Here is a 13,376-nt window from a genome sequence, read left to right as displayed (position 1 = left end):
CAATATTTCAGAAATTCCTTTGATATGTCTTAATATCTTAATATTTTCATCAGTAGCTTAACAGAGCTTTCATTGCAATGTCTTACTATTTGTATGATAGTATTTCAGATTTTTCACTAAGGTGTCAAGATATGGATCACAGTCTTTTTGACATATTTCAGGTGGAGTGTGTACAGCGAACGATGATCATCATCAGCACACCAAGCATGTGTGAACAGGCAGGAAAGAACATCATGGAAAATTGCCTGAGTGTTGTTGTTACAGCACTTTCAATGGTTAGTCATAACAATAACAATCAAGAATCTGGACTTAATATGTCCTATAAACCTTTGTTCAAAATTGCAAATTTTCTTGTTAAGAACTAATAGCAAACATTTAAAATTGAAAACAGAGCTGAAAGTATGGCCCAATGCATCTTGAAAAAGAGACTGTAATGTATAGGGTGACTTGGAGATTATAAAGATAGGGAAACAACTAAGTAATGGGCTGTTTTTTTGTTGTGATCAGGTGATGGCTGGTACTGGGGATTTGTTTGTGTTGCGGCTGTGTCGCTTCTTGCGCAAGAGAGTTGGACTGACATATGGTGCTGGTTTTTATGGCTCGCATCTGGCTCATGCCATGGCCACAGGACTTCTATTTTTGGGTGGTGGCAAGTGAGTCTTTTGTCAGTGTTATTTTACCATTTATTACCATAATCTTTTATGGATCAACAGAAAATGGTATGATAAACTAATCTAAAAATTGCTGATAAATTTTTTGCATAAATATTTGCTTATCAGTTCACAAACTTGTATCTACTTATAAGCTTTACAAATTGAAAAGAATTTTGTTGGAAGACTTGTAGCTGTTGTGATGTTTTTTAGTATTTGTAGTGTGTGTTTCGAGCCTGCTTTGCTATTTACCTAACTTAATAACAGGTACACATTGAGTACAACACCAGAGTCAGTTGGAGCCATGCTTATTGCATTCTTCCCCAGGTTCCCTATTTCCAGTACGGACAACAAGTAAGTTGCTAAGCTTTAGCTTTCAGTTCAAAATCTAGTTGCTGTCTTGTTGCTAGACAACATTGCTGATTATCAGTTGCTCCTCAGAAGTTAGCTTCTGGCAGAAAAAACTTTTTCACAATGTCATTTATGAAGTGCATGAAAGTTTTTGATATTATCTAATACCTTTTTAGGTATCATCTACAAGCATTTCGACATCTATATGTGCTGGCTGCACAAGCCACGCATTTTGATCCCTCGTGATGTGGACTCTGGTCGGGCTTGTTATGTCCCATTAAAGATCAAATTTAAGGTAAAAAGAACTCTGCTTTTGTGTCATTGTATACTGCTTGTCTTCTAGAAAAAAGGCCGTGTGTTTTCATTGTGTACTATTTTTTCTATTTTAGACAAATAACTTTGGTAATCATTCAGAATTGTTTACAAGTAGTTAGAGAATTTTTATGGCTATTCCTTAGTCCCTTGGGGCTGTTCTTGTAAACACTGTAAGTTATTTGGATTCAAAAGTAATTGTAGTTGAAGATGATTGCACTGAATGTGCAACTTAATAACATGACACAACTAAATGAAGGACTATCTCATTTCTGTAGGACTGTGCAGATTACCAAAAGGAAAGCTTTGAAGTGTATGCCCCTTTCCTGCTGCCTGAGTTGGAGAAGATTGAAGAGGTAGATTTAGAGTTTTTCATTTCATATTCTGAAGATTAATTATGTGAATAGCACATCTGCCTTGCTTTCTTTCTGCCAGTTCCAGCCACCTGCCCTACCACACAGAATTAACTGCTTGGGATTGTTGGGAGATGAAGTGCAATGTGCAGTGTTGATGCAATATTTGAGCTCCAAACATGAAACCTTACATTTTGATATTTTTTATTAAAATTTCTTTTCTCTTGATCAGATCAAAGTCCTGGGACCTCGATACTGGCCAGTTGTCTTTCATCGAGACAAAAACTGGGATAAAATCAAGTGAGTTTCATGATTGTATGCATTTTTTTTATATTCAAATAAACACATTGACTGAAGGAATAGGCATCATCAGTGTCATTTGTTATAGTTCTGATTTTCAGACATCTTCTGTGCATCACAAAGTGAACCCTCTCCCAGCTTGCCTATAAGCCAATCAGTTGGTGAATAGTGAACGATGCCATTTCTCTAGCTTTTCACTTCATCCTCCAGTTCCTTGAATCGCTTAGCTCCTACTCATATCTCCTTTTTTGTGGATTACTGCTCCTCCTCCAACATCAGTATCATGAAGAAACTCTTTGGTAAACTCTTGGCATTTAGTCTCTCCCAGTCAGTCTGCTTTTTGATCTTTAACTTCCTCCTGCACTGAGCCCAAAAAGTCAGTCAAAAATTGCTTATCCAGCATCTTGGTGCACAGTAAAGGTGCACCCCTAGGTTGCATCCTCTCTCCTTTTATGTACTTTCTTTTTGCCAATGACTGTCTCCTCTTATGAATCCATTTGAATGGTGAAGTGTGCTGATGACATCATGGTCGAGGGTCTCTTTGTCAGGAGGTGGATCACCTGGTGGTATGGTGCAGTGACAACGATCTACGTCTAGATATCTCTCAGACAAAGATTAGGTGACCTTTCGTAGGAAGAGAAACCTTGTAAAGCCTCTTACTATCAATGTTGAGGTCATACAGCTGGATAGCTAGTAGACCATTTCAAGTTCCTGGTATCCATCATCTTGAATGACTGTAGTTGGGACAACAATGTGGTGTCTCTAATCAAGAAGGTCCAGCAGCAGTGCTGCTTTCTAAAAGTATTTGGCATCAGAAAGGACATTCTAGTCCAGTTTTATCAGGCAGTGATGGAAAGTGTGCTGACATTCTGTCACCATCTGGTATGGCAGCTCCATCCAGGAGCAGTAATCTGACTCACTTGTGTGATGCATACGATTGGTAAAACTATTGGCTGTGAGCTGTCCCCTGTAGGCATAATCTTTGCCCAGTGCAGTTTGTGCAGGGTGAGATCACGACTGACGTCACACCCAGCCAATGGTTTATTAGCTGTATGCCCTGTGGGTAGAGCTACTCAAGCCAGAACATCCCCATGAGAAACAGTTTTTAATGGTTAAGTAGTAACCTCTCTGTACTCTGCAGGACTGAATGTTGAATGCATTTTTTTTTTTTTTGGTCTCCATGGGTAGTGTGTGTAGTACAATTGTGTTTGTGCATGCTTACTTGTGTTTGGGTATATCTGTACATACAATCAGTAGTGGAAATGAAATATGTCGGTGGTTTATGGTGTATGCAAGTGTGCGGCTGTATTTGTATGTGTATGGGGTGGGGTGTGAGAGCATGTTTGCTTGGGCACAAGGTGAGGCATTTTCTTTGTTTTTTTTTTAAATTGTGTGTATATAGGCATACTTATAGCAGTCCGGGCATCTAATGGCATCAGCAAGTGTCTCATTGATGATTTATAGAAAGTGACAGCCTTCATTAAAACATTTCAGTGCTATGCTACTTGGCAAATAAATTCTTATCTTATATTTTCCACTCAGGATGATACTTCAGAGAGGTGGAGGGCTTTGTGTAAAGCAGAGAGCAGGTCATCTGTCTTACACTGAAGATCCAAAGGTATAGTACATTTGTTTACTCATTATCAAGATCACATGTCATGCAGTGTATGTCAGGTACATACAAAATTCAAGCCTTTTCCCCTCCCCCCCAAAAAAATCATTAAAAGAACTAAAAGTGGCAAAAAACAAAACAAAACTATAAATTAAGTTTCAAAACATGCAGAAGTCAGCTGTTTGTCCTTCATTCATTCCTGGTGAGCCACTTTCAAATCTAAATCCAGCATTGGTAAACCTGGTGAGGCAATGAAATTAAGTGGTGGTGGAAAAGAATAGAAATTTTTACATCATTCATTATTGAAATCAACCTCAACCTCAACAAAGTATGAAACATTTTCTTCATTGTTATTTAACAACTCTGCAGCAAGATGCAGGATTTTTTTTCACTTTATAAAACAAAGTTTCTTTCATGGGAGTATCAACAGTTGTAATAATACAATTTCACATGCCAAGCTATGATAATGTACAATTACTGGCTGTATTCCAAATATTTATAAAATTGGTGCTGAAATTATAGCTTTACTTTCACTTTTATGACTGATCCATTGTGATTTTATCTCCTCAAGAACTCTGTGATACACAACAGGAGAACCCTTTAACACTGACATATAAATTTTTTTTATTTGCAGGGTTACCGCAGCATGTTGGCCAAGTCTCTCACAGCAGACCACTCTAGTCACTCATCCACAAAAGTTTGTGCTGTTGCTGGACGTTTTTTAAAATTAATTTTGTTAGCATTTAATACGTTTTTTTTAAGTTATAAAATCATATGTTGTATGATGTACAATTCTAGTGTCTACAAAACTGAACCAGTATGTGTTAAAATGGAACACATTTACAGACTTTAACAGTATGCTTTGATTTTCTTTGTTGCAAATTTAGCAATTTTAAATTGAATAAATTATAAGTAGGTTTTTCAAGGACTTAATAATCAGTTTTTTTTAAACTAAAAGTAGATAGCATCATAGTGTTTCATAGTTCAGACTTTAGATCAATCCTACTCAAATACTTCAACCTAATATTAAGTAAAGGTTATACACACCAATATAAATCTTAAAGTTAATAAATATCAAGATTTAGCATCCTTACTAAATAAATAAAATTGTAATGAATGGAAATGTTATTTCAGCCTGATGTCATCAAATCATTTACTTCTGATCCACACATTATTGCCTTGACTGAGTTTTTTCTGGGATCAAAGGCAGACCTGGTAAGCTAGGCTTGAAATACATGCTCTTGTATTGTTATGATTGTTTTATATTATTCAGCATAGCTAAATAAAACTATTGATGATGAACTTATCTGTCCACAAGAAAGATTTCATTTTATGCCGATTTATAGATCGCATGCATTGCTCCTTATTGGAAATATTATATATAACAAGATATATGCTGCATTAAAGATTTTATCTAATCTTGAAGGAATTATATATTTTGGCTTCAGATAATTGGACCAGTTTGTGAACACATATTTCATTTGATGGTGGAAATGTGCAAGTGTTTTGTCTGAAAATGCTCACATATTGTTAATGCCTCTAGAAATATCTTACTTTTGCAAATGTGACCTGATGACAAACAAAATTTTTACAGGACACAAAGATTGTTCAGGAGCTGTCAACTGTTGTCTACCAGTGTGTGATGCAGGAGAAAGTTGATGCCATTTGCCCTCATTTTGTCTTGGAGCAGGTAGGCACTGGAGACAACGTGCGTGTGGTTACATGGTTTTTTTTTTTACTTTCACTTCAGTTTCAGATGAGCTTATATATTTAAACATTTACGTGCCCTTTTACCAATATTCTTAAAGTAGCAACTACTTTGGAAGTTAGCTAAAGCATAAACAAGTCAGTGGTAGACTTTTATTTCTCACTGCACAGATAAATCATTCTATATATTGACCAGAGATAAGTTGTTTGTTGCATATCTTGTAACAATCGCCACTGATTATTACACAGCTGGCCCAGCAGTGCGCTCATTGTGCTCATACAGGAGGCATGTGGCAGATGAAGCTGTGTTTGGCCTATAACAACTCATCACACTGCCTTCATAGACAGTGTGAGCCAACAACCACATCAGTCAATCTTCTTGAACAGCAGTTTCTGCTCAGTCTGTCTAGACAGATAGAGGACCAATTGGATAGCTGGCGGAATGGTAATGCCATGCAAATTCATATCTTTTTTAATTCATACTATTTTGACTTTAATGTGAATCTTCTGTCCATGCAAAGAAAACCAGCCATGAAGTTATTTATGCTTAGTGTTTGGTGTTCACACCAGTAACATCACGGTCTCAAACATGCACTGAAGGCATTTGATTTTTTTTTTAAGTTTTTTTTTTCTTTAGCTCAGGGTGCCAACCTATGCATTCCTCATTTAGCTCAAGCTTACTAGGGCCATTTATATGATTGTTTTGTACCTGGACAAAAATACGATACAGCATCATTTGATTTTTAATCTTTCATCACTTCCAACCCATTGCAGATAATATGACAATATTGAAACACTATTTGTCTGGAGCTGCCATGAAGGGTAAGGAGATTGGGTACCTGTCACAATATTTGACATGGTTTGACATCCCACAACCATCACAGCTGAGTCAACTGCCTGCTGCTTGTGAGTAGTTTATAAAGAGACCTCAACTTCAACCATTAAACTTCTACACAAAGAAGTTCTGACATGGTCATTAAGAGAGATTTTTCACCATTGTAAATACTATTCCAAATAATCTTTTGGAAAAAGTTTGTTTTTATATGTTGTATTCACAGCTCAACATTTGCCAACAAATGAAGTGTTTCATTTCTTTTTCTCGCACATGCCACTTTTTCAAACCATATCTTAATAAATTTTTAATTACAGTTTGGCTGGAAATAAAACTATTCATGATTTCAATGCGGAAAGCAACATGCTTTGCATATCAATTTCTGGAATGCTTAAATCACACTAGGCATTAAGGTCTAGTCCATCAAACTAGATGTCACAGAGATCAGTTTTTCACATTGCATACTTGCATTCTTGTCTGTTCACTTTTTCTAGCATATCTTGAGTAATTGTTAATAATATGTTAAACTGTTTTTGGTCTGTTTTAGGCACACCCCCAGTCTGCTCTCTCTTATGCAATCCTTGCGCGGCACAGGCATCCACACACTGGTGCATCTTGAAGCAGTTTTGAAAACAGCATGCTGATCTTCATCCAATATGGCAATACCAGATTATGGAGAAAGTATTCTGGAAATTCCAGGACACAAAGAAAATCACGTGTACACTGGTGTATTATAGTCAGAAACGAAACATTCTTGAGAACGTTTATCTTGCTTTGTGTCATGAATTTTAAATTAGCATTGTAAGAGTATTGTGAGTAAACTGAAGTGTGACAAATTAAAAAAAAAACTTTCAGTTGAATTTCCCTTGTATATTATTGTCTTGGACTTTTTGCTCAAGAACATTTGCATAGAAATTACATTGGACACTTATGATTTACCATAAATTTAGATGAATCTGTTACCTGAATCTAGACTTTCAAATCTCTTTGCGGGATTTTTGCTGTAAGGATCTTCGTAGTTCATGTATTCGTTGATCAATGTCCACCAGTGTCCAGTTTTGATACTTCTGTGTATATATTAAAAAAATATTTGACAAATGCTGGCAATTGGAAGTCCGGAGTGGCAGTAATACAGTTAAAGTCATTTGTTAAAGTGAACCTAGTGCTGAATACCCTAAACTGCTTTGTTTTTATTTGGAGGGTTTTGCTGGAAAAGAATGATGTGATTGAGTCTACCACTAACAAAATAATAATAAAAATGTCTAATCTTCTATTTCACATGTTCTTATGATGTAATAACTGGCCCACAAAAAAAAAAAAACAAAAAAAAAAAACAAAAAAAAACCCTATGCCGTTATTCATCAATACAGTTGAGAAGACTTGACGTAAGTGGAACAGCAATGTCTTACTTCCTTTATGCCTACTGGTATCTCGGTACTGTGTCCAGAAAAAGGAACTGTTGCTGCTAGTCTTCTTCGTTTTGGTGGTGGAGGCTGAATGTGAACAGCGATCATAATGATATTAAGTTGTAATGAAATGTTACAGACTGACAGTAAATGTGCTTTGACAAGCAAGCATGCATTACAAACAGGTGTATAGAAACTAGCTGCAAAGCTGAAAACATGTGTTAAATGCAAATAAACATTATTAACAATTAAAATTCTAATAGGGTACAATGAATGGCCCATATTTAGGCACTTTGGAACAGCTCTGGCATACAAGAGTTGTTCAGAAATGGCTATGAAGACAGTGTGATTAGATAATAAATGAAAAGGTGAAAATCATACCACTCATGCATATATGTGATTTCCCTTTCTCACTTCTTGTCCTCTGGATGACCATAACAATGAAGGAAAAATAAAAAAGTTAAAACTTACACCTCCAAGAAAGTATTCTGGTGAAAGTCCTTCAAGAAACAGAACTCTTTCCTCGACAGCCTTTATACGACCAAGATAATCATGTGCTGAATCTGAAAGTTTAAAAGGTGGGAATGTATGTCCATCATGTAAAGTCAGAAATCTATTAGTTTGGGACAGAAACCAGATGTCTGACAAACTGATTATTTTTTTCCAAAGTGTCAGAAGCTAACTCAAGTCAGCCATGAAACTAAGCTCATCACTGTTAGTTAATAGAATGAATCATTATTATTATCACCAAACTTGATCACTACCAAGTTGGAAATTTATCTAACCCATTTATGCTGACTGCTTCAACTTGCCTCTGCTTAATTTCAAATGATGTTCCACGTTGCCTAGCCTTTCTTCCAGTGACTCTTCCCAGGCTCTCATCCAGCTGTCCATGTCGCCTCCACCAAGCACAGCTGAATGGCCACTTGTCATATGAGTCTGTGGGCCATGTGTGTTGTACACACGACTCACCTTCAGACGGCTTTTGCCAAACTTAGGTACATACACTGCATTCACTCTGGCACAACTGTTATCTGTAGATATCAATATCAGATGAAAATTTCTCTCCATGTTTCCCAGATGCCTCTTAACCTTTCTAAGATTCTTAAGTAAATGAAAAAAAAGCAGCTTACAAAAAGACATCATGAATGTATGCAGATGCAAGGTTAGAACAAGCTTCACTTAATTTTTTTAAATAGTTGTTTCACAGTGAGCCAGTAGCTAATTCTAAATCGTGGCAAGCCAGCCAACCTTATAAGCAGGTGACATTCTAAGAAAGAACTGTGCCTGAGAAGAGATCTGAACCCAATGCATCCTATGTTGGTGATAAACACTTAAACTGTTGCACCATTGGACCACCATCTTGATTTACATTTGATTTACTTCAAAAATAAATGCAGGCAAGCCTACTATTAACTACCTGAATCTGGACAACCAAACTCTCCTTTATTCAACTCGTCAATCTCAGCCCGCTTGTGACTTATAAAGGCTGAAATTCGCCGTTGGATCTGCAACAAAGCATCCAAAAATATTTTTTAAAAGCTTAATAACAAACATTTTCTAAATCCTAGAGCAAACAGAAAACTTATGAACTTAACAAATTTAATCACATGAGGTTTCAATGTTGGATGATTTTTTTTCAGAGGTGCTGAATGTAAGTTTTCTGGTTTTGTTTTCTTAAATTAATGAATTGTGAAATATTTACCTCTTCTTTTGAGGCAGTAATCTGCACAACTGATGACTTATCAAGAATTTTGCCTGCACCAGCAGGACCGGACATTGAAACACTAGCTACAGAATGTGCTGGGAGAGAACCAACTTCCTCTTTGACTTCTTTGGCACTCCCATCACAGCCAGATATATCTTCACAGGCTGTATCCATTCTTTCTGTGTTGGAATCGTCATTTATTTCAGCAGATTGTTCCACATCAGTAAGCCTCTCCTCCACTGGAGATTGTTTATCTCTATGAGCCTGCACAGACTGATGAGAGGGAATTAGCATTCTCTATGAATACCCCATTCTGAAAAATGAAAGTTGTGTGCTATATAACACATGTAAAATGAAATGCAAGCATTTTTACAATCTAAAGAGAAATTCTGTACAGACAAGAAATGCACAAGTATTTTGGAGTTCTGATGCTGTGAACCATTCATTTAGACAATAGATATCTTTGTGTACTTTTTAAATAAAATTTCTCGAACACAAATATTACCCTTGTTCTGATTAAAATGTTTACCTCACGACTTTGAAGTTCACTTTTTAATTTTTCATTCTGTGCTTCTAGCTCAGCCTTGGCCCTCTTTAGAGCCTCGATCACCTTTTCATATTCAGAAAGTGTTATGTCTTTTACAATCACCGGCTGCTCAACACCCTCTTGTTCCTGGGAAAGAAAGCAGTACATATAAAATTGCGAGAAAATTTCCATACATGAAAGTAACACTTTGATTACACCTTCGAGCTTTACACTAGTGAATTGTGGATCATGGACATGCTTGATTCTTCTAGTTTTAATAAAATCTAGTTTGTGGAATTCACTGGTCTGAAAAAATTGAGATAAGTGTGTCATATGCAAATCCAAGAATACTCCTTGAAGCATCCCTCTTTCACTTATAGCATTTGGAATCTTGGAGACACCATTATCGTAGCAATTTTTTTTCATATAAATTAAGGTGCCACTTAAAATAGCAAGTAACCACCTTAGAAGATTTCGCCACTTCGGCTATATCCATACTAAATGAGCTAATAACAAGATTGCTTTTAATTATCAATATTTCCCGTAGTCTTGACGACAAATATTTCGAAGACCACAAGCTGTTTTCCGCGGCACCATGACAGAAGACGGAACGTGACTTGGCGATTGAAGAGCGAGTTTGGAGTTTAAGAGTGGTCTGCCCGCAGCAGCAACTTGTGGACTAATTCTTTGTGCCTCCATCCTCCCTTCCTTTCATTCACAAGACAACGACAGGATAAAACGTGGATTTTTTTCTGCCTAATATACTATGAGTAATATGTATTGCAAAATCAAACAAAAATGGTAAAATTCTTTTTACTCAATACTTTATTCTGATTTAATAACAGCCGCATACCGCCATCCACCTAAGAAAATCAAGACTATACCCTTTTGCCCCGCATTGTTTGAAATGTGATTTTTTTTGTAGAGTGTCTAAAGGTAGAGAAGTGGTGTCACCCTTGAGTGCTGTCTCTTCTCCTGCATGCTCCATCCAGAGACAATAAAGAACTTTAGTTTCTCTGCTCCATCCCAGCTATTTCCCCGCCACCGGCTCGTTTGCTTTAAGAGACTGGATCTTAAGTGCCTCCCCAGGCAGAAACAATTAGTTTCACAACGGATTGACGATGACTTGGACACTGGTACAGATATTGCAGTTACTTCCAAGTTACCCACAACGGCAAACTCACTAAACTTTTCGTACTGAAGACTGGTGTAAGACAGGGTTGCATATTATTACCGAAATATTCTTGATGGTCATATAATGGATTGTGCGATAGACGACCCAAGAAAACAACACCGGTATCTAGTGGACCTTCACAAACAGCTAGAGGACCTGGACTTTGCAGAGGATATTAGTCTCCTCTTCTCATCGGCAGCAGCGTGCACAATCCAATCTGAGCAAGCGAACAAACGAAGCGGAGAAGACTTGCTTAAAGGTCAACACAAAGGAGACCAAACTGATGAAAATCAACAATAAGCAGGAACTCCCAATCCATCTTCAAGGATAGAACATCCTGCTTCACCTATCTGGGGAGCATTGTCAAGAAGGACGGTGAAGCGGATGTGATACCAAAAGCCGCATCAACAAGGCCAGGAATGCTTTCAACAGCCTACGCCCCATCTGGAACTCCCGAGCATTACCCTTACGCAATAAAATCCGCATCTTCAACACCATTGTGAAGGCAGTCCTACTGTGTTCTTAAACTTGGAGATTGACAAACACCATCAAAAACAAGCCCCAGATCTTACGCCATATCCTGGGAATAAGATGGACTGAAAAGATCTCCAACAGCAGTCTGTAGAAAAGAACCAGCCAGAATGCCACTAGCCAAGACACCTAAAAAGCGCAAAGGGCTGGATAGGACACACCCTACGCAAACCAGCTGACACCATTGCCAGGCAGGCACTTGACTGGAACTCTCAGGGGAAGAGGAGAGCTGGAAGACCAAAGCAGACTCGGAAAAGAACAGTAGAAAGTGAGGCAAAGGACGGAACCACATGGACCCAACTGAGGGGGCCGCCCAAAACCAGGTCCGCTGGCGATGTGTTGTTCCTCAAGGAGTAATAAGAAACACTGCACGTTTTTGCAGAAAGGGTTAATCTAAATCTGGATAATACTACAATGGACTTCATTAAACAGATATAAAAGATCCATTTTGGGGTACATTCACTGTCAATCCTCGTGTGATTAAAATGTGATTGTTCATTTATCTAATTTCGCGTGCTTGCATTAGATGGGTGAGCAAATTTTCGATGAGTTTTGATTCTTTTTTACATTGAGTTGTCTTTTATCACTGAAAGCAATAGGTGTTGTGATGCAGGACGGTCCGCGTTTAGCGACTTTCATCAATACAGTGAGGATAAGCTGTCTTCTGTTCAGATCTCCACCGATCCCCTTCCCCCTTCCATCGTGTGGGTGTGTCAGTGCGTGGGTGCGCATACGTCTCTCGCCCAACTTTTCTGTATGTGCGAAAACAAAGATTTACTTCCTACAACGTGAATGCGTGTCTGTGTGTGTGAGAGAGAGATGGAAATACACGTACATTTATTTGTCGAGGATGACAGGATAAACAAAACATCTAGCCCACGACTTGAATAATAATACTATAGAATACAACAATAACAAAAGGCATAAAGAAAGAACAGATATGGAATTATGAGGTAGTTAAAATGGCAGTGGCTTTTGTTCTTTTTTAATGTGCCCTCATGCTAGAGGGAGAGAGAAGGAGGGAGGAGGAAAGATAAATAGCTGTAGCATAATCGAGCTTCTTGCTGTATAATGGCGTCAGTGTAAAAGGCTTCTTTTCTTTCTAATTTTTTGCTGCATAAAATGGTTTTTATTATTACACCACACGTGTTACTTATGCACACATTTTACTGGCCGCACCGGATCATCTGAGGTCAGTCAACAGTGTCTGCAAAACAAGCTTGGCAGGCTGTCGACCTTGCCTGAGGGAGAGGAGTCTGGGTAGGGAGGGGGTAATGCGGAAGGAATTAAGGGATTTTTTGGTCTCACCTGACAACAAACACACAAGTATTCGATTGCCGTGTTTGTTGTTTTTCGTTTTAATGTGTCACAGTGGCTACACACCGCAACTACACAGCAAAGGGAAGATAACATGACTTAAAATGTTTTATTCTGTCATCTAGCTTGTTCTTATTTCACGAGATATTTTTAACCCTTTCATGGGGCATTGGGGACATCAATATATGCCATTACAGGGAAATGGTTTGTTCAAGACTAAAATTTACAGTAGCATACATTATATTTTCCTGAACACACACACACTCACACACACAGATAATGGAGAGAGATGAAGGAGAGAAGGTAAATAATCTATACAAATGTTTTGGGTTCAGTATTTTAATGAAGTGTTACAGCTGGTGGTCCACACACCCTCCAGTAACTTTTATTTTTCTCCTCGTGCAAAGTCAGTCACTCTGGGACGCCAGCCTGTGAGTTTTTATACATCGCTGGGAGCTGAGTATCTGCAATCCCTCGTTTTACACGGCAACAGTAACATGAGAGCCTCATTTATTTAGGTCTTCAAAGCTAATTGACATTGATGCTGGGTGCTACTCTCGCTTGACTGCCACTATAACATAATTACAGGCAAGAGCG

The 13,376-nt window shown here is 37.9% G+C and overlaps 2 protein-coding genes across 3 annotated transcripts in view; one reads left to right on the top strand and one right to left on the bottom strand.

Annotated features, from left to right (window-relative positions):
• Nucleotides 1–6,977, top strand: part of LOC112569867 (anaphase-promoting complex subunit 1-like) — a 32,614-nt gene extending 25,637 nt beyond the window's left edge. Inside the window, 14 exon segments of the mRNA XM_025247904.1 lie at nt 162–275; nt 508–653; nt 918–1,004; nt 1,178–1,223; nt 1,225–1,296; nt 1,592–1,669; nt 1,899–1,966; nt 3,509–3,584; nt 4,213–4,275; nt 4,713–4,793; nt 5,173–5,268; nt 5,535–5,730; nt 6,060–6,191; nt 6,665–6,977. Of these exon segments, the coding sequence (XP_025103689.1) occupies nt 162–275; nt 508–653; nt 918–1,004; nt 1,178–1,223; nt 1,225–1,296; nt 1,592–1,669; nt 1,899–1,966; nt 3,509–3,584; nt 4,213–4,275; nt 4,713–4,793; nt 5,173–5,268; nt 5,535–5,730; nt 6,060–6,191; nt 6,665–6,747 (1,338 nt within the window). The 3' untranslated portion in view covers nt 6,748–6,977.
• Nucleotides 6,198–10,390, bottom strand: LOC112569866 (MAP3K12-binding inhibitory protein 1-like). 2 transcript variants are annotated; one of them, XM_025247902.1, is made up of 9 exons: nt 10,221–10,390; nt 9,761–9,904; nt 9,229–9,504; nt 8,944–9,031; nt 8,336–8,557; nt 7,995–8,086; nt 7,527–7,610; nt 7,081–7,184; nt 6,198–6,803 (listed from the first exon to the last, which is right to left on the bottom strand). In XM_025247902.1, the coding sequence occupies exons 1-8, from the start codon at nt 10,251–10,253 to the stop codon at nt 7,095–7,097; spliced, it is 1,029 nt and encodes a 342-aa protein (XP_025103687.1). In that variant the 5' UTR covers nt 10,254–10,390; the 3' UTR covers nt 6,198–6,803; nt 7,081–7,094. The 2 variants fall into 2 exon arrangements, with proteins under 2 accessions (XP_025103687.1, XP_025103688.1); XM_025247903.1 differs by lacking the exon at nt 10,221–10,390 and having other exon boundaries at nt 9,229–9,544; nt 9,761–9,890.
• Nucleotides 10,391–13,376: the final 2,986 nt, after the last annotated feature.

Source organism: Pomacea canaliculata, linkage group LG8 (assembly GCF_003073045.1).
Source record: "Pomacea canaliculata isolate SZHN2017 linkage group LG8, ASM307304v1, whole genome shotgun sequence".
Taxonomy (NCBI): domain Eukaryota; kingdom Metazoa; phylum Mollusca; class Gastropoda; order Architaenioglossa; family Ampullariidae; genus Pomacea; species Pomacea canaliculata.
This window is presented reverse-complemented; position numbering and strand designations above follow the sequence as displayed.

Bases quoted from the DNA above. Each gene is read 5' to 3' on its own strand.
- LOC112569866 (XM_025247902.1), bottom strand. From the start codon at position 10,253: ATGGATATAGCCGAAGTGGCGAAATCTTCTAAG. The intron at 9,905-10,220 runs GTGGTTACTTGC...TTTCTTTCCCAG, and splicing joins AAGTGGCGAAATCTTCTAAG to GAACAAGAGGGTGTTGAGCA. The intron at 9,032-9,228 runs GTAAATATTTCA...GCTTTGTTGCAG, and splicing joins TTACTGCCTCAAAAGAAGAG to ATCCAACGGCGAATTTCAGC.